At 43.5% G+C, this 18,472-nt stretch overlaps 1 protein-coding gene across 2 annotated transcripts; it reads left to right on the forward strand.

The window, feature by feature from the left end:
* The first annotated feature begins 2,392 nt into the window (after positions 1–2,392).
* CREG1 (cellular repressor of E1A stimulated genes 1) lies at positions 2,393–17,202 on the forward strand. Of its 2 annotated transcripts, none has more exons than XM_019476211.2 (4): positions 2,393–2,752; positions 9,529–9,648; positions 12,763–12,947; positions 13,448–15,178. In XM_019476211.2, coding segments are annotated over exons 1-4 (591 nt in total). In that variant the 5' UTR covers positions 2,393–2,467; the 3' UTR covers positions 13,449–15,178. The 2 variants fall into 2 exon arrangements, with proteins under 2 accessions (XP_019331756.1, XP_019331755.1); XM_019476210.2 differs by lacking the exon at positions 13,448–15,178 and adding an exon at positions 15,185–17,202 and having other exon boundaries at positions 2,397–2,752.
* The last annotated feature ends 1,270 nt before the right edge of the window (positions 17,203–18,472 follow it).

The raw sequence follows: 18,472 nt of genomic DNA on the forward strand, positions 1-18,472 counted from the left end.
GCCAATGCTCCTGCTGGGACCAAAGCCAGAGGTTCATGGCTAGAGGGTCTTGCCCTTCTGCTCAGGATCAGACCAATCACGATAGTTAGGGTCAGGAAGGAATTCAATGCATGGCCAGATTGGTACAGCCTGTGGGGGGTTTTGCCATCCTCTGTGGCAAGGGATGTGGCCTTCTAGCTGGAATCTCTTGAGCATATAATTGACAACATTTCGTAGAAGCAGGATGCTGGCTGTTGTGGTTACACTACTTCAGACCTGTGGCAGGTTAGGAGATTAGGTCTGTGCTGTGTCAGGGTTGATGGTAGTCTTATGTAAAGTTTAGATAATGGATTTGTATGAAATGGTTTGGATAGGGCTGATTCTGCCTCAGGCAGGGGCTGGATGAGATGTCCTCTGGAGGTCCCTTCCAGCCCTATTTCTCTATTGCAGAAGCAGGACGTTGACTGACATGGTTTCCCTGCTTTACCTGTGGCAGGTTAGGATGCTAGGTCTGTGTTCTGTCACGTTTGATGGTAGTCTAATGTAGAATTTAGATATTGGATTTGTATGGGCTGATTTGGGTAGGGATGACCCTGCCTCAGGCAGAGGGTTGGATGAAATGGCCTCCAGAGGTCTGAATCTGTGATGCTTCAAAGAAAGACTCTTGAGGTGTGCTGGGATTCCTGGGAAGTCATAGAATCAGAGAGGAGTAGGGCTGGAAGGGACCTCCACAGGTCACTTGTTACAAACCCACTGTCTGACCTCTCTTAGCAAGACTATACATAGTCACCTCTGACACAACCAAGCATAACCCCCTAAGCTGCCATGCATAAAGCAGGGGAAACCCCGCTTCCAATGTCTCACTTCTATTGTAGTGTCACAGACTCAAAAAAGCAGAGCAGGAAGGGACCTCCAGAGGCCACCTAGCCCAACCCACTGCCTGAGGCAGGATCAGCCCTACCCGAACCCTTTTATATAAACCATACCTGAGACTCTACATCAGGCTACTATCATCCCTGACACAACACAGGCCTAACACCCTAACCTCTTCACAGGTAAAGCCAGGGAGCCATGGCACCCAACCTCTTGCTTCTAAGAAGTGTTATCAATATATGCTCAAGGGCTTGTACCAACCTGCCCCTGGGGTAAAAACCCTTTCCTGACCACAAATATGGCTATTGGCCTGCCCCTGAGTGGAGGGGCAAGAGCCTCTAGCCAGGGGTGTAAGTCCCAGCAGCAGTGCCAGATTATGACATGCTGAGGCCCTTAATTATGTCCAGTTTGAGGCCCCATACGATAAAAATAATTCATGAAAATGGATTTTAATGAAATTTTAAATGAATTGTTATTTCTGCACAAATTTATGAACTCAATATGAATAATAACCGGGGAGCCATTTATGTATATTTTTGTTATATTAGAGGGAAAATGTCCAGTTTTTTTCTTATTTAGAGGCCCCTCATATTGTGAGGCCCTATGCTGTAGTTTAAGTAGTTTAAGCCTAAATCTGGCACTGCCCAGCAGGAGCAGTGGCACACCCCAGTGACGGTCACCGTTCTTGGATGCAGCCAATACCCAGCACCCCTGAGGGAGGCTCAGAATAAACCCTTGACACATGCAGCAACAGCCAGGTCTTTAACAGGAAATGGTCATATTGGAAGCTCAAAATTATTGCATTTGACGAAAAACTATCATACACTGGAAAAGAAGTAAACCTTCTTATTTACTTTATAATGTGTTGTGTATTCTGCAGCGAGCAAGTGAGAGCTGGGACATCAAAGTTGAAGCCTTTCTTCATTTCGAGGCAAGCCGACATAAGGAAGCGCTAAGAGCAAGCCCCAGGTCAGTAAAGACTCCCTGAGAGTGACTTGGGTTTTGCTTCCGTTGCATCAATCAGCTACCTCAAAAATTATTCTGGTACATTTTGAACACTTGTACTTTTATTGCTGGTACACTGTGCAAGGGTTGAAAGGATGGTACAAACAGGATAATTATCATACACCTGCAACACTGGGAGGGAACAGTCTCCCAACCCAGACCCTGCAGAGCCCCACAGCTGCTCCCCTGCCCCATAGCAACTCCGTCGGTCACCGCGTGACCCGTCCAAACAATGTTGCCCTGCCTCCCGCCAACTCCTATTGGTGGAGAATCCAGGCAGCCTTTTTTTTTATTCGTGGCGCTTGATAAGCTCCGCCCCCTTTCCCTGCGCGCTCCGAAAGCTGCTTGTTTACAGACACCGACTGTCCTCCCCCCGCCCTCACATCCCCGAGGGGCCGGTTGGCTCCGCCCCTCGCCAGCTCTCACTGGTGGAAACCGGGGATCAGGCAGGCGTCGGTTGGCTGGGAGCTGGGCACTCTCCCATTAGGCCTCTCCTCCAGTGAGCGCTCATTGGCCACCACGTGAGGCCGCACAGTCAGCTCCACCTCGCGGCTACTAGTGCGGAGCTCAGGGGCTGCGACTATTGAGAGGTGACTGTTGGGGCCGTGTGATGTGGCCGTTCGTGCTGTGGGCGCTGCTGGCGGCGCGAGCCGGGGCCGTCCTGTCGCGGCGGCCTTCGCCGCCGCCGCCCGAGGAGGCGGCGCGCATGGCCCGCTACGTGCTGCACGCCTGCGACTGGGGCGCACTGGCCACGCTGTCGGCGCAGGACGAGCTGCGGGGCCGGCCCTTCGCCAACGTCTTCTCCCTCAGCGACGGGCCGGCCGGTCCGAGCCAGGGCAGCGGCGTGCCCTACCTCTACCTCACCAACCTCGAGGTGTCCGTGCGTGACCTGCAGGTGAGTGCCGCCCCCCTCCGCGGAGCAGGGCGCCGGGTGTGACACATGAGGCGGTCCCGGAGACGTCACGTAGGGCTCTAGACCACGAGCGGCCGAGTTCGGCCGGTGACGTCACGTAGGAATCTGCCCCATCCAAATACCTGTGGCCTGCTGTCCTGCTCCGGGGGCTGGGCAGCGCGACTTGAAGTGCCCGCTTTGCCAGACTGGAGTGAGGAGAGCTTCCCTCGGGAGCGGAGTCCGACACTCCCTGTTAATTTAGGCATAAGAACTGCTAGTTATTGGCAGCATTGCCAGGGCTTAAATATGAAATGACAGTACTGGAAGCTTAAAACGGTCGTATTTGCTGAAAAACTACCATACACTGAAAGAATATGAAAAGAAGTATGCAAATAAAAATGGGCAAGGGACAGGAAGACAGTCCGTAGTCCCTGGGCTCCAGAGCCTGACCCAGTAACCGGTGTTGCCAGGTAAAGGATATTTATCGTATTTGTACACTAATTTCAACCCTTGTATGATGAAAGTAAATGTGCATTAATTTATGAGGTAGCTAATTGATGCAGCATATGTAAAACCCCAGTAATTCACTTTATATTGCTGATTGTAAGTTGCCAGCGAGCGAGTGAGAGCTGGGACATCAAAGTTGATGCATTTCTTTATTTTGAGGCAAGGAGTCCTAAGAAAGTGCTGAGAGCGAACCCAAAAGTTGGCTAAGGTTCCCTGAGAGTAACTTGGGTTTTGCATATGCTGCATCAGTTAGCTGCCCCAAAAATTATGGTGCATTTACTACTATTGATCGTACATTGTATAAGGGTTGAAGTTACTGTATAAATACGATAAATATTGAATACCTGGCAACACTGGTTACTGGGTCAGGTTGTAGGTCCACCTTGCACAGGGACTACCGGGCTGTCTTCCTGTCCCTTGCTGGTTCACGTCTCTGGGTGGAGTTCCACTGGGCAGTATCCCCTGGTTCCTTGGGACTCATACGAGGGCCAGTGGGGACTGGCCCATGTGCTCTGTTTGGAGTTTCCCCTTTGCCACACTTGTTCTGTAGCTTTAACCATTGCTCCTATCCCTGTATTGCGTTTTTTGTCTCAAGAGATTAGTTGTTACTTACTCAGTGGCCTCCCTTTGTAAGGGAACCTTATAGTTCTTGGTGGGTGAAGGCCCATGATTCCATGAAAGTAACAACTAGACCTGTGTCATGAGGTGGTAGGCAATGGATGCTGGAAGGAGGAGTGATCTGGGTACGACCAGGGTTTTTTCCACTGTTCCTTTCTCACTTGCAGCCTCCAGCATTTAGAGCCTAGGAAGCTTTGATTTAGAAGCTGTCCTCCTATTTTAGATGCTCAATAGCTACTGATGCAGCTTTCCTCCAAGCAGTTCAGTGTTAGACCACAGCAGACCAGAATGCTTTTTTCTGAGCAATTTGCAACAGAATTACTCTAGTATTTTGAAGTAGTCAAAAAAACCCAGAGAAAGCTAAGAGCTGGCATTTTTTTTTCAGGGGTGTATTGAATCTGAAAAGGTTGGGAACCTAGTTTGTCTCATGAGTCAGTGTAGGTGCTAATGCTGAGCAGCACCTTCAAAAGAACCTTGCAGCACCCCAGGGTCCTATGGCACTCTGGCTTGGAGTCATTTTTCCACACCCTGTAACTCCTGAAGAAAGCCTGACAGCAATAGGAACACTCTCTGCAACTACAGGTCTGAATGTTGGCTAAAATTGCCTTTTGTGCAGTGCAGTACCTGGACATATTAAAGCTGCCAAGCATGTTTTTTAAAGGTGACAGAATAATGCAGAAGGACAAGTCTTTGATCAGCATGTTGTTAGTGGCTCCACAGAGGGCTATTAACTGTGGTCACCAGCACACAGAAATATTACTCTCTGCTTCAGTATCCTGAGAGTTTTAGGGCCCTGTTACAGATCTTGGTTCAGAAAGTACTCAGATGCGTTTGATTTTAGTACAGTTCTCTGAACTATGCAACGGTGGCACATTTTCTGTTGGGGCAATCCAGGCAACAAATATAGATTTGACTAGGGCTGTAAATGTGCTCAAGTACACTATCTGAATCTTGTGGGATTGGATTCAGAGGATTCATTAAAGCTCCTCCTCCCCCAAATTCTGTAAACAGACTGTGCCATGTTCACCAAAATTACTGTCTTTTGAAGCCACTAAGATTCTGTCCTCTCCTCAGAAGTCAAGGAGCAAATACTAAAAACACTCCAGTAAGTAAGTGTTGAAGGACCAAAAGGGGACTCTGAACAAAGAAATGGTGGATTGCTGAACTTCCGAAGAGATCAGAGAGGGAAGGCTTGGCATCAAATGAGCCATGAAAGGACCAGCAAGCCGAAAGCTGGGGCTGTTGTTGAGTATTAATAACTCTAAATTCTATAGACTTGATCAATAAGGCAAGCCAGCAACAAAAGATGCTAGAGAAGTCTTGGGTACGCTGAAAGTCAGAGTGCAAGTAACAAACCAGTGTCCATAGTCCTCTCCTGTCTAGCTCCTGTTTTTTGGCTGTAGTCATAGGCAACTGGTAGAGGGTGCATGTGCTCCCCCCCCCCCCCCGACAGTTGACACTGATGCTGTTGGTAGGGCTGGTGCCAGAAAAAAAATGCAAGTGCCAGAGATTTTTGTGGGTGATACCTTTTTATTGGATGAACTGCACAATTGGGAGAGACATAGACCAAATTGCAGGTACCACCAACTTGTTAGGTTAGAGACCTATCAAGTCAGCCAGGTGCCCAGAGCATCTGTGATGCATAAAAGACTTCTGGCTGCTGTCATGCTGCCAGCACAATTGTGTGGGTACAGCAGCAGGTACTGTTGTTTTTTGTTGTTGCACCCCATCCCCCTTATTTTGCACCCAATTTGCCTTGCCTTAGCTACAGTACTGATTGCACCTTTCCTTAAGTCTCTGTTCTAGGGTGTTTGAGAAGATAATTACAGTTAGTTACATCATCTAATGGAAGAAGCAATTAGAGAAGCTTTGTGCGCTAGTCACTGTTGTTTCCTCAGTTAAAAATCTTAATAGTGGTAGAAGCCTGATCCAACTCCATTAGAAGCCTGAGATACAAGAGTGAGGAACCCTTAGTGATGTTATATTCAGTGGCTTTCTTTTCCTCATTTTAGTTTTCCTTGTTGAAAAAATGGACCTGCATTACTGTTCTCCCCATGTTCTTGTGTTTCCTATTCAATGAATGCCAATTTGCCTCTTGAATGTTATGTCTAGCACACATCATGCTTTGCATCTTGAACCCACTCTTGTTATTGTATTTTATGGTGGAATAGTTCAGTTTATGGGATTTTATTTATTACTATTATTTGTATCCTGCCTTATCCAAAGAGCAGTGCAGTTTACAACAACAGACAAACAACTTGCAAGATAGCATTGTATTTTATGACCCCTCCCTCCCCAAATTGTCATTAAATTAGATTATGCTGGTCTAATAAACCTTCCTTCAGAAAGCTTTGCAGCAGATGCTGTATTTTCTTATCTATATTCTTATTTTGCAGTTTTTTGGTTTACTATCGCATGGAGACTTCTGCCAGCAGATAACACCAAATAACCATGATTCAGCTTTTTTTGTAACTGACAGTGCAGATTCTGAAGTTGCTTATCTTGTGAGAGCTGTGTAATTTCATAAATGCAATGGGATATTGCAGAGTGCACAGTTCACTCTTTTGCTGAGCTATTTAATGGAACTTCCCAAATGCATGTTGAAATCTTGTCTGTGTGAGGGAAAGGGAGAGGTGAGCTTGTACAAAGTTGTGGTCAGAAATGAGCATCTCGACTGTATTAAGAAAAATGGAAACTTGCTCAGACCTAGACAAAGTTTGCACAAATTATATCTTTTTGACTGGGTTAGATGTGTGTTTTTAAAAAAAAAATAAAAAAAAAAAAAAAAATTACAGAGCTACGTTCATTTTGAGACCTAATTTAAATATGTAATTAGTCCTCAGATAAACATCTTAATTCTCACTTCACCTGTCATAAACCTATTGAATTGTTTCCCTTCTTGATGTACTTACTCTTCAGGCCTAGGGGCTTTTGCACTGGTATAGATAAAGCCAGCGTAAAGCAGGGCTTGTACTAGTGCAGTTTTTACACCAAACCAGTTTCGGATGCAGTATATTGAAGACTTTGGTGTAATTAATTTAGTCAGGCTCTCAAATTGACACTAAAGTGTCCTTAAAGATACTAACCCTAAATATCATATTTTGGCAAAAAAATAGATGTCCTGACCTGGATTTCTGCTGTAGAAACTTTTATGTAACTTCCTTGAATTTACTTTCACTAAATAACAAGATTTCCTTACACATGTTGACAGCCGTTAAATATGACCTTTCATGGTTAAAATAATCTCTAGTCAAGGATTTTATAACTTTTTGGGAGGCAGACATTTTTATGCTGTGTTAAGCTTGGTACAATTTCTTACATCTAGTAGAGAGTGGTGGTGGATGGGTCACTATTGACCTGGAAGGATGTGGGCAGTGGGTTTCCCCCAGGGCTCAGTCCTTGGACCTGTACTCTTCAGTGTCTTCATCAGTGATTTGGATGTGGGCGTGAAATGTACTCTGTCCAAGTTTGCAGAGGATACTAAATTGTAGGGTGAAGTGAACACACTGGAGGGTAGGGAATGATTGCAGGAGGACCTGGACAGGTTGGAAAAGTGGGCAGAACACAGTAGGATGCAGTTCAACAAGGGCAAATGCAAAGTGCTGCACCTAAGCCGTAAAAATATCCAGCACACCTATTGGCTGGGGAATGACCCTCTCAGCAGCACAGAACCGGAAAGGGATCTCCGAGTCATAGTGGACTCCAAGATGAATATGAATTGTCAGTGAGACAAAATCATCAGCAAAGCTAACCGCACTTTATTATCCATTAGCAGATGCATGACAAATAGAACCAAGGAGGTGATACTTCCCCTCTGTATCACTGGTCAAACTGCAGTTGGAGTACTGCATCCAGTTCTGGGCGCTGTACTTAAAGATGTGGATAATCTTGAGAGGGTCCAGAGGAGGGCCACTCACATGGTTAGGGGTTGGCAGGCCAGGCCCCATGAGGGGAGACTAAGGGACCTGGATCTCTTCAGCCTCCACAAGAGAAGGCTGAGAGGTGATCTTGTGCCACCTACAAATTCATTAGGGGGGCTCAGCAAGGAACCAGAGATGCTCTGTTCACCAGGGCGCCTCTTGGGGTAACAAGGAACAATGGTCACAAACTGACAGAGAGCAGATTTAGGTTAGACATTGTCATGACCCAGTGATTGTTTGCGTGCTTCGGCACTGCAGAATTATTTCCCGCCACATGGAGCTTTCTTTGCACGGTGCAATTCTCAGCTGCAGAGAGAGAACCCCGGTGCAAAGGAGTTCCCGCCACCCGTATGTAAATTTGTTTCCCACTATTGGCTGTTTCTAAATTATTCCCACGTGGCGGCTAGCGACTGGCTTGCTAGTCGTATAAGAGGTTTGAGCAGTTTCCGCCCAAGTTGTAGAGGACTCCACAACCATCTCGTGGGGACTCTGAGCGTGCGGCAGAGTAATAGAAACTTTGTGTGCGTCTCGGAGGAATTCGGTGGCCTGATCAACCACCAACCTCTTCCCGTCTCGTTCGTTAAATTCTTAAGACGTATCTACGGTTTTGCGTGCTCGTCAAGGGTATCCAGAGCTCTGTCGTGTTTGTTTTTTGCGGAGCCTAGCAAACTCCGTGCGTGTGTCTTCGGTGGAGCCTAGCAAACTCCACTTGTGTTTGTCTGTAACTGCAACTCAAGAAAGTTTTTCCTGTCTGCACCGCGACCACCTACGGTGTAAGTAAAACAATCTTTAATTAACCGCTACGAGTCCGTGCCTAATTCTTTTGCACGACTGACTAGTACCCGCCCTACCGTTTTGGGCTCCCGGCCACAGCCCACTGCACGCCCCCAAAAGCCTCAGACCGCTCCCGGCCCGCACAGACATCAGGAAGAACTTCTTCATGGTAAGGGTGGCCAGAATTTGGAATGGGCTTCTAAGGGAAGTGGTGTTCTCCCTTACCTTGGGGGGGGCTTTAAGGGAAGGCTGGATAGGCATCTGGCTGGAGTCATCTGACCCCAGCACTCTTTCCTGCCTAGGCAGGGAGTCAGACTCGATGATCTGTTGAGGTCCCTTCCAACCCTAGCATCTATGAATAAAGTTGGGTATCTCTTTTAAATTGTTGAGGTTATTTTCAGCTTGCTCTGCCCCCTGCCCCCCTCCCCCCCCCCCTTGGGTTTCAAGCTGGGTTTTTAAAAGTTGCTTCAGATTTTAGTGGAGTTGACTGTCAAAGGATAGTTGTCTCTTGATGGAAGTAACTTTGTTTGAAAGTAGTATTGACCTGCTGATCTGATATGTAAGAAATTGGCTAACTATCACTTAACCATATTGTACTATTGATCCTTTCACCAGAATGGACTTGGCTATGTACATTGCACCGTTTTTTATTTTAGAATATTCTGCGTGTCTGGGATTTCAGATTGAAACATTCTAGTTTGTGAGAGATTTGCAACTGTGCCTGATCAGTTTTACCAGTGGTGTAGTTATACAGTCTTCCAGATTTATTCCGAGTCATTTTGTTTAGGGTGGCTTTGGATGAATAATATTACTAGGAAAAGCTGATGATAATGTCTAATTCTGAATACTGCATTGAGTTTAATTTGAAAAATACCTTGTTATTTTCAAAGGTATGCAAACTTATTTCTCTATATTTGTATTGGGATATCTTTGTAATTAAACTTACTACTTATGTTTCAGGTGAATGCAAATGCCTCCCTAACAGTGTCTTTAGCACAGACTCCTTACTGCAAGAAAAACAAGTATGATCCACAGAATCCCTTGTGTGCCCACATAATCTTCGCTGGGACTGTTGTAAAGGTCAGTGGCTGTAAGTTAGCTATTCACAAAGTTAGTGGTCTTTTAGTAAAGAGAGATGATACTTCTGTACAGAAGTTTATACGTTACTTGCTAGTCAAAAAAGATTCAGGCTAATTTAAAGGTTCATACTGAGCCCTGTGAGGCCAGGGGTGGGCAATTATTTGGGCTTGCAGACCAGTAGTGGGTACTCCTGTGCTGAGCCACCCGTCTCACTGAGCCTGACCACCTTCCAGCCTCAGAGTGCCTACCTGGGGGCACTTTGTCTGGCTGACCCACTTCCTGGAGCACACCTGCAAGCCTAGGGGTAATGCCACCACCACCCACGGTCTGGACTGAACTTGGCCCTGTGCCCCCTGGGTAACACAGGTCTAATAGTCCTTGAGGGGTACTCAACCCACTGCAAGAACTCGGGGTGCTTCCCTCAGTCTGAAGCACAAATAGTGGTCTCCCTTAGACGAACCAAAGGGACCCCAAGGCATAATCTAGACCCTCTCCCAATAAGTCTCCCACACTAGGTACAGAGGAGAACTTTATTGGTTATAAGGAGTAGGTTTGGAATAGGACAGGGTAGAGCAATATCAGAGGAATACCTTGGAGCAAACAGTGGCTTGGTAGTCTTTGATTATGCATCTGAGTTACTGCAAGCTATATATCTAGTTAGATCTCAGGTAGCTTACTCACAAGCATCATCCAGAAGCAGGTGGAGATGCCCTCTGGAGGCAAGCAGATCATTGAACACGAGTTTCAAGAGAGTGAGTTTCTGGTGGTCCAGCTTCTCTGAGAGAGGTTTTGGTGAGCTGTTGCAGGTTGGGTCAGTAGCGCCGTGCACATGCCCCTGCCCAAAAGCTCTGCAAAGGCTTTAGTTCTGTGGGCAGAGGTGTTCAGGTAGCAGATCATGTCTCAGCCTCAGCCCTGTGCTGTCACTGTGATCCCAGGGTCTCCATGGAGACTGGCTGGGAGCCACGCAGCAGGGTGTGTGGCCAGGTTGGATGGGGTGGGGCCACAGGCAGCCGGGGAGCTATATCCAGGGCCAGGTCTAGGATATTGGGGGAGTGACAGTGCGGGGTTGGAGCCTGGGGCAGAGCTGTAATCTGCTTTCCACATGCCCCTGCTCGTGAAACCCGCACCTATTGTGGGTCCGTGTGGGCAGCGGATCATGGCTTGGCTCTGGCCCTGTGCTGTCACTGGCTCGTGATTCCAGTCTTACCTGCCTGTCCTGCTTCTGAACACTGCTCCCCTCCCTGCCCGTGGCTCCATTCCAGTCACCTGGCTGCGTGTCCTGCCTGTACAGGTCCTGCTCCTGGTGGTGGGGACAGGGCAGACGGGTCGATATGCCTGGACAAGATGGCCTTGTTTGGTGGTGGTAGTAGCTGGAAGGAGCTGCTGCTCCTGCCACTGTTAGGAAGCAAGTCTGGCTATGTTACCCCAGGCCTGCTGTGCACCTTTTCAACTTTATTTAGCTGACAACATAGCTGCTCAAAATGCAAGAGACTTTAATACATTATCTATTGTGGAAGCTTTTGTCATTGTACTAGTTGTTCAGCTTAAATCTTCCCCTTAATTAAATTCTATTATCAATTATGATGATTTCTGCTTAGACAGTATTCTAAATTATGCTTACTTGGTATGTTAACTCATCAAGTATTATTTGATACATTCTCCAAACCTCTTAATTTTTGTACCATGCTTAACTCAGTCATTCTTTGTTTTCTTCTTTCCCAGTCTCTTTGCTTTTTATTTGAGCTTTCCCCAGTTTTTCAATATCTGTCTAGAAGTCGCATGCCCAGGAGATGCAATTGCATCTAAAATAACTTCCTGTACACCGTGGGTGTTGTTACATGTGCTCAGGGGAGAGGAACAGGGAAGTCTTTTTAATTAGAGTGGCTCCAAGAGCTGCTTTAATTAAAGCTCCCACAGTGTCTTGTGCATCAGTGTCCCCATGCTTCAAAATGGTGACAGGAGCACTATTAACTAAAGCTCATTCAATGCACTTTTAACTAAAGTGCTTCTGCTGTCATTTTGAAGCATGGGGATGCTGATGCACAAGATGTGGAGGCCTGCTGGAGTGCATTAATTGGCATGCTTCAGCAGACTCAATTAATCGAGCCTGCTCTGATGCGCTGTAGTTACAGCGTGTGAGAGCATCCTCCCTATATGCGTACAGGCACCCTGTGGCTTTAAATCTGCATTCATCATATTCTGCTTAAGTTTCCCAGTGTTGCATGCTGTAATTTAGTCCCCCCCCCCCTTTGGTTTTTCTATAGTTTAAGTGCTAACATTCTTCAAAGAGCTGCAGTCCCCCCAAGAAGATTCATTATAAACTTGTACTACTACGTTAAATTACTGAACTGCTACAGAATTTATCAGCAAAAACATTACCATCAGGCTTTAATTTGTCTGAATGAGTAGTTACTGCTGTTGGTTGTCATATCATCAAAGTGCACCTGGCACCTTTTGACAGAATGACTTTTAAAGCCTCTGGGCTTTACAGGAATTAGCCTTCTTTTAACTTGCATGGAAGCATATTTGTATGTCTGTATTTGCTTCCTATCCTCATGCTTCTTAAAAGTTGTTGGGTTTTTTTGTTTGTTTGTTTTTTTATCAAGACCTAAACATTTAATTATTTGAAAAATAAAATTGAGTTGAGTACCACCTCTTGGACTTTTCTAAAGCAATACCTGCTTCTCCTTATTTGTCATCATCTAGTCTTCTGTCTCAAAGCTTCATCTATAATTTTCCAAAGGTGGCGTATGTGTGTGCATGTGTTCAGGCTGGAGCCTGTCTTCATATTCCAAACCAATAGTTGAATCTGTCATCAGAATGGCTCTTCCCTCTTTTAGGTTGGTGGATATAGTATTTTGGAGGAATAATTACCAGATGTAGACATCACAGAATAGTTATTTCTAATGAGAGCGTTGGTAGCTGCCAAAAATCAAACCCAGCTGCTAGGTGTGAACAGGCTATATCACGAGTCCTCTATAATAATAAATGTAACAAAGGGCTAGCTTGTGGCTGCAGCTGGAAAAAGCACATTGCAGTAGAGTTGTTTTTGAGTGAAGTTTATCTCTTACTGAAGAAGTGATAATTTGTAATATGTTGCTGGTTTCTGTTTAGGTGAGTGACACAGAATCGGGTTTAGCAAAACAAGCGTTATTCACTCGACACCCTGAGATGGAAAGCTGGCCTCGAGATCATAACTGGTTCTTTGCCAAATTCAACATTACCAATATCTGGGTCCTGGACTACTTTGGTGGCTTGAAAATTGTGACCCCAGAGGATTATTACAGTGTCAAACCCTAGTAAGTACTGAAGTTTGTTGTATAACCTTTTTTGTCATAATTGGAGATAAGTATTCCTATAAGTTTGTATAAATAAATTCATACACATGTTAATTCTTCCTATTGGGAAGTCATCAGTTCTACCTGATGATTGGAGAGAAGTCTTAATATATCCTGTCTTCAAAAAAGGCAGCAAACTGGAATGTGAAAATTTAAAGAGATACTGCTAACTTAACAACTACCAATAAAGTATTGTCTAACGTGTTGCTCCACCACTTATTACCTGATGAAGAAAAAACTGGGAGACTACCAGTGGGAATTCCACAAGAATAGACTGATGATAGACCAAATCTTCTCACTAAGGTAGTCGAGGGGAAAAAAATGGGAATATATTAAAAATGAACACATTCTGTTCATATATTCCAGAAAACCTGTGATACCACACACAGTCTGGGGGCTTTAGTAGCTGAATTGGGCATTCCCAGAAAAGTCAAATTGAACTCTTTAAATTTTGTATGCAGAATTAGCACTTGTGGAAGAAATCTGGACCCCTTCCCAATGAGAACTGGATTGAGGCAGGAGGGTGGTCTGTCTCTGATCCTATTCAACCTGGCACTGGAATAAATGATCTGGAGCATAAATAACATGAGGGGAGTTCAACTGAATGGAGATCATGAAGTCCTGACATGCTGCTGATTTTATTTTTCATGAGTGCAAATATGAATGATACAAAGTCTATACTTGACTAACAACTAAAGCAAAGAAGGTTGGACCACAAGTGAGTGTGGATAAAACACTATCTGCTGATAAACAGAACCCCAATAAATCAGGAACCTGATGTAACAATAAACACTACAAATTTTAAGCAAGTGACTCGCTTCATGTATTTAGGCCCCATCATAGCACAGGATGTAACGCAAAGGAAGAAACTAGGAAGAATGGAAGCAGGAATTAGAGCCCACTTTGCATTACAGAAGCTCCAGTCATCCAAGCTCATCCCAAGGAAAACTAAGCTTCAAGTCTATAAAATCCTAATCGGGCCATATAGAACCTGTGGCAGTTGAGCCTAGGTTCTCCCAAAAGGAAGTGGGATACTACTAGATTGTTTTAAGAGAGAAATTTTAAGGAAAATCTTTGTGCAGTGAGAACCCATAACATAGGAATGGTACAAGAACCAGTAACGAGTAATATCAATTGTACAGAGACGGAACCCTGACATAGAAAATTAGCACAACAATTACAATGCCTGGGCCAAACTGAAGGAATGGAAGCAATTGAGACACCAAAAGAAAATGTTCCTTGGGGTACTGGAGGGGAGAAGGCTGCCCAGATGACCAAGGCAAAGATGTTTTGATGATATAGTATCAGACATGGAAATTAACTGTGGGCAACTAGAGAACAAAGGCACACAGATGAGAACGGATAAAGGTAGCGGAGGCAGCCGATGACCTCTAGGGCTTATAATACTAAGTTGTTGCTGTTAATAATATACTGTTCCTATAAGGGTTTCAAAGGTTCCCATACATATAGTGCACATGCACTGTCCTCTTAACTTTTTTTTAATGCTTGTTAATGTCTTTCCTAAACTAGTTTACTTTATTTATTTATTGGTCCCTTCTGTAAAGTTGTCATAACAATTGTACTTTGTTGATCAGTCCCTGACAAACAAGCTTTCCCAATTGTTATTTTTCCTTTCTCCTAGCCATCACTTTCATGTATCTTGAAAAGTAATTGAGCATGGATTGCATCTATTTGTAATTTTTAACCAGTGAAGTTTACGGTATGTTGCAATACAGAAACATTTTAGGTTCTTTTCTATAAGAATGAACAGGTAATTGCAGTTATACAAATGCAGGTGTCTTATTAGTACCTCCAACTTTAAGAGAATTTAATGTAGGAAGTTTCCTTTCGAATGAACACTGAAGCAGTTTACTGCACTTGGATTAAATACAGGGTGGAAAGTATCTTAGTCCAATAGATAAGAATTATGAGGATACTTGGTTGCATTTAGGAGATGTGAATTTTTTATTTTTTAATCTTTTTTGCTGTATCACTTGTGATCTGCATTGAACTGTCCTGAAGTGGAGTTTTCAAGAGAACTTCTGAGTTGTATATGGCATTTACAAATGCCAGGATGTCCAGACAATCTGCTGCATAGGCCTGGGATAAGTAAGGCTTCAGAATGACATTCCAGATACTTTAGAATACCTTTTAATCTTAAAGTATATTCAATTTAATTATTATTTTTACCCTTGTAGGTAGAAGAATACTGTGGATGATCATAAAAACGAACTGTTTGGGCCTTTCCTGTGCTTTCTATTTGAAACTATTTCCCACTGAGCCAATAATGAAAAATCGGATTCCTTCTACTTTTTTTTTAATTGGCTTACTTTGGGTGTATCCCCATTTCTTGTGATCTTGTTACTGAGACTTACTGGCAGGTATTCATGAAAAATGAATTTTCAAACCATATGTTCTATTGCAGAAGAGATGTTTATTCAAGCTGGGCTGGTTATTTGTGTGTCCAATATTCCCCAGATTCTACAAGCTCAATCCACAGTTCTAAGTAGTTTGGTTTATTTGTTACAGATAACAATTTGCCTGTGTGCAATCTGCAAGTAGACTGTGCAGGCTTATCTGAAACTAATGTATTGGCTTAGCTCTACATGTGCCTTACTTTAAATTTCATGTGTTTGTAGTATATTTAAAAATATTTTAACCAAAATTAGCTTTGTTTTGCCTTTTGAGGCAGAGTAAACTAGCCAGCTGAATTCTACAGAGTTACTTTCATATAGAAGGTGTAGAGTGCTGCTTCCACCAAGCTAGAGTATGACCAGATGGGAACCTGCACTCTCGGAAAACCTTGAACATTGATCAGTGCAATTGTAATCTGTTCTGCTACCTACATGACACTCATTGCTGTAATATGACTGTCTTTATGCAAACCAGACATGACCCTCTGGTTCCTGGTAAGTTTCTAGCACAGCATTTAGTTGGGGGATGTTTGTGTCCTTGTTCTTCAGATTCAAGCTATGGTTAGGAAAGTGTCTTTTTATATATAACTCTTGGGATTGTGGTTTTATTTTTCCTGAAAAAAAATTAATCAGTCCTCACTTTTTCTCAACTTCTACTCAGAAGTCATTTATTCACTCTGTTTCCCCTACTGTGTGTTTGGCTTCTGGATTTAGTGTAACCACTTTAACAAACACTGTTTAATACTAGAATCTGAATTATGAAGGAAATCCACTTGCCTTATAAAGCAGCTGTTGGCATAACTTCCTTGTCCCTTCCCCCGATTAATAGAACTCATTTTATGAGGGGTTTGTTTGGAGGATATAAGATACTACTTGTTGTGCAGCCCAAAAGTAGAAGAACGTTTTATGAAATGTGTAATAACTTATCAATATGAAGTCAGCTTACATTACTAAGAACACTTCCCTCTTTGTACTTTTAAAATATCCTAGTGAAGAATACAATCAATATATGAAATTAAACATTTTATCCTGTCTGTTTTCACAAAAAGCTCCAAGAAGGGGTCATGTTAGAATAAGTTGAGCTCAGCACGAAAATAACTATCTAGGGCAGTTCTTCTCAGTCTTCTTGGGCTTGATGCACCCCTGGATAGATGTGGGGAACTCCTCACAAAATGCCAGCTCTTAAGTTTTTCTGTAGCCAAAAATAAGTGAAAATAATGGAGTGATTCTTCTGTTGCAAAGAACTCAAAGACCACGACAGGGCATGATGTTTTTAACATTACTGATTCCTATTTGAAATCTTCTGATTTACCCTGTGAATCATGTTTACACAGCGCTAACATTGTATGACACACTTGAAAGGATCTCAAGGCACTCCAGGGTGCTAGAGGATCTTAACTGAGAATCGCTGATCTAGGGCCTAGGTTAGAGCAAGGGACATGGGAATGGGGACTCCTTTAATTAATGACAGGCCCAGAAATCATGGCGTGTTGTTTTGTTTTTTCTTTTTTTGTATGTAATCAATCTGTTATATGCGAAAACTTTTTCCTCCTTTGTAAGACAAGCTGGCACTTTACCCATAAATTAATTTATGAAAATATATGAAAAGATCTTTGTTTTGGTGGTTTTTAAAAAAATGAAGAGCTCTCAAGTGATATTTTTATGCTATACAGATTAATTGCAATGTTTCTCAAGTGGGATCTTGCATATATTTTTTTTTTGTGATTCATTGTAAATCATTCTGATTTTTAAGATTAACCAGTGGTGCTGGGTCTTGATTAAAATCTATTTTTTATGATAAATGGTGTTTGTTTTATTTTATTACACAGTTCAGGGATTGCTGGGGTTTCCATCCCATTTTTCTGTCATTCTGCTGTCTGCCTGCTGCCAGATGAGTCATGTTTGCCAAGCTAAATGGAGAAACTGATCTTTCAAAGCCTGGCCTCTACTTAATCTGTTGCCTTCTTACTTTACTTTATCATACTTATTCCTTCTGCACACTGCTGCCATTCTGCTGTGAAGTAGGACATCAGATGGTGACTTGGGGGTAGAACATATCATTCACCCCCCCCCCCCCCCCCCAGGCCTACAGGTGATGGAATTCTGTAGGGAAGAACTGCTTGGGTCAATTCTTGATTTATATAAGTAAGTGTTAATTTGATCATTTGCCCTGGTATATCCATCACACTTAAAATAGTTCCGCTAATTATATTATCTACCACTAGTATTTCTTTTCCTTGTATTTTCTTCTTCACATAAACCTATACTTGGTCAGTTGCTAATAGCAACTTGCTTGGTTATCTTCCTCTTTTGTGTGTTAACCTGCTAAGAATTCTTTTTTAGTTCTGAGCTCCTAAATGTATTATAGACCACTCCACCTCCCCTACACCCCCCCCACCGACACACACGCACACAAAGAAATTTTGTTTTTTGCTTTGAATCTGTCACTTGAGTAGATTTACAAAAATAGGTCACTGTCTCTTACTCTTCAAACCCTAAATATGAATATATTTGAGTATTACCTAGTGAGAGCATCAGGCACACCCTTTGACATCCTTTTTGTAGTATTGGCTGTTTCCTCTTGCACAGATTTCTCCAGTGTCTTTTTCTGAGTGGGGGCAGATTTACTTTGCTAACAGAACACAGTAACATTACATTGTTCAGGACAAACTGAATAAGTTCTCTAGTAGAAGCTACAGGGCATTTCTAGGCCAAGATGCTAGTTTAAACTAGGACACAATTATGGGTGCTGCTTTTGGCAAAGGGTGCTGTGATACACTTCTGGTAAGTCAGAGTGCACTATATAGGCCTCTCATTTTACTGGAAACAAGTGCTTAAAGTATGACTGTAGCACAGCTAGGCACACCAATTTATGATAGCCTTCACATAGTTGACACAGGTAATAACTGTGCCTTTAGACCAGGTTCAAAAAGTTCAAGCCCTCCTGAGACCTTGGGTAGTATTCCTAACCTATTTTGGTACAGGCTCAAGCATAGATAAGCAAAATGTGATTTGTACATTTTGCTGAGGAGACATACCCTTGCCTGCAGGGACTGGATCTTGAAGGGTTAA

This window comes from Alligator mississippiensis, chromosome 1 (assembly GCF_030867095.1).
Source record: "Alligator mississippiensis isolate rAllMis1 chromosome 1, rAllMis1, whole genome shotgun sequence".
Lineage (NCBI taxonomy): Eukaryota > Metazoa > Chordata > Crocodylia > Alligatoridae > Alligator > Alligator mississippiensis.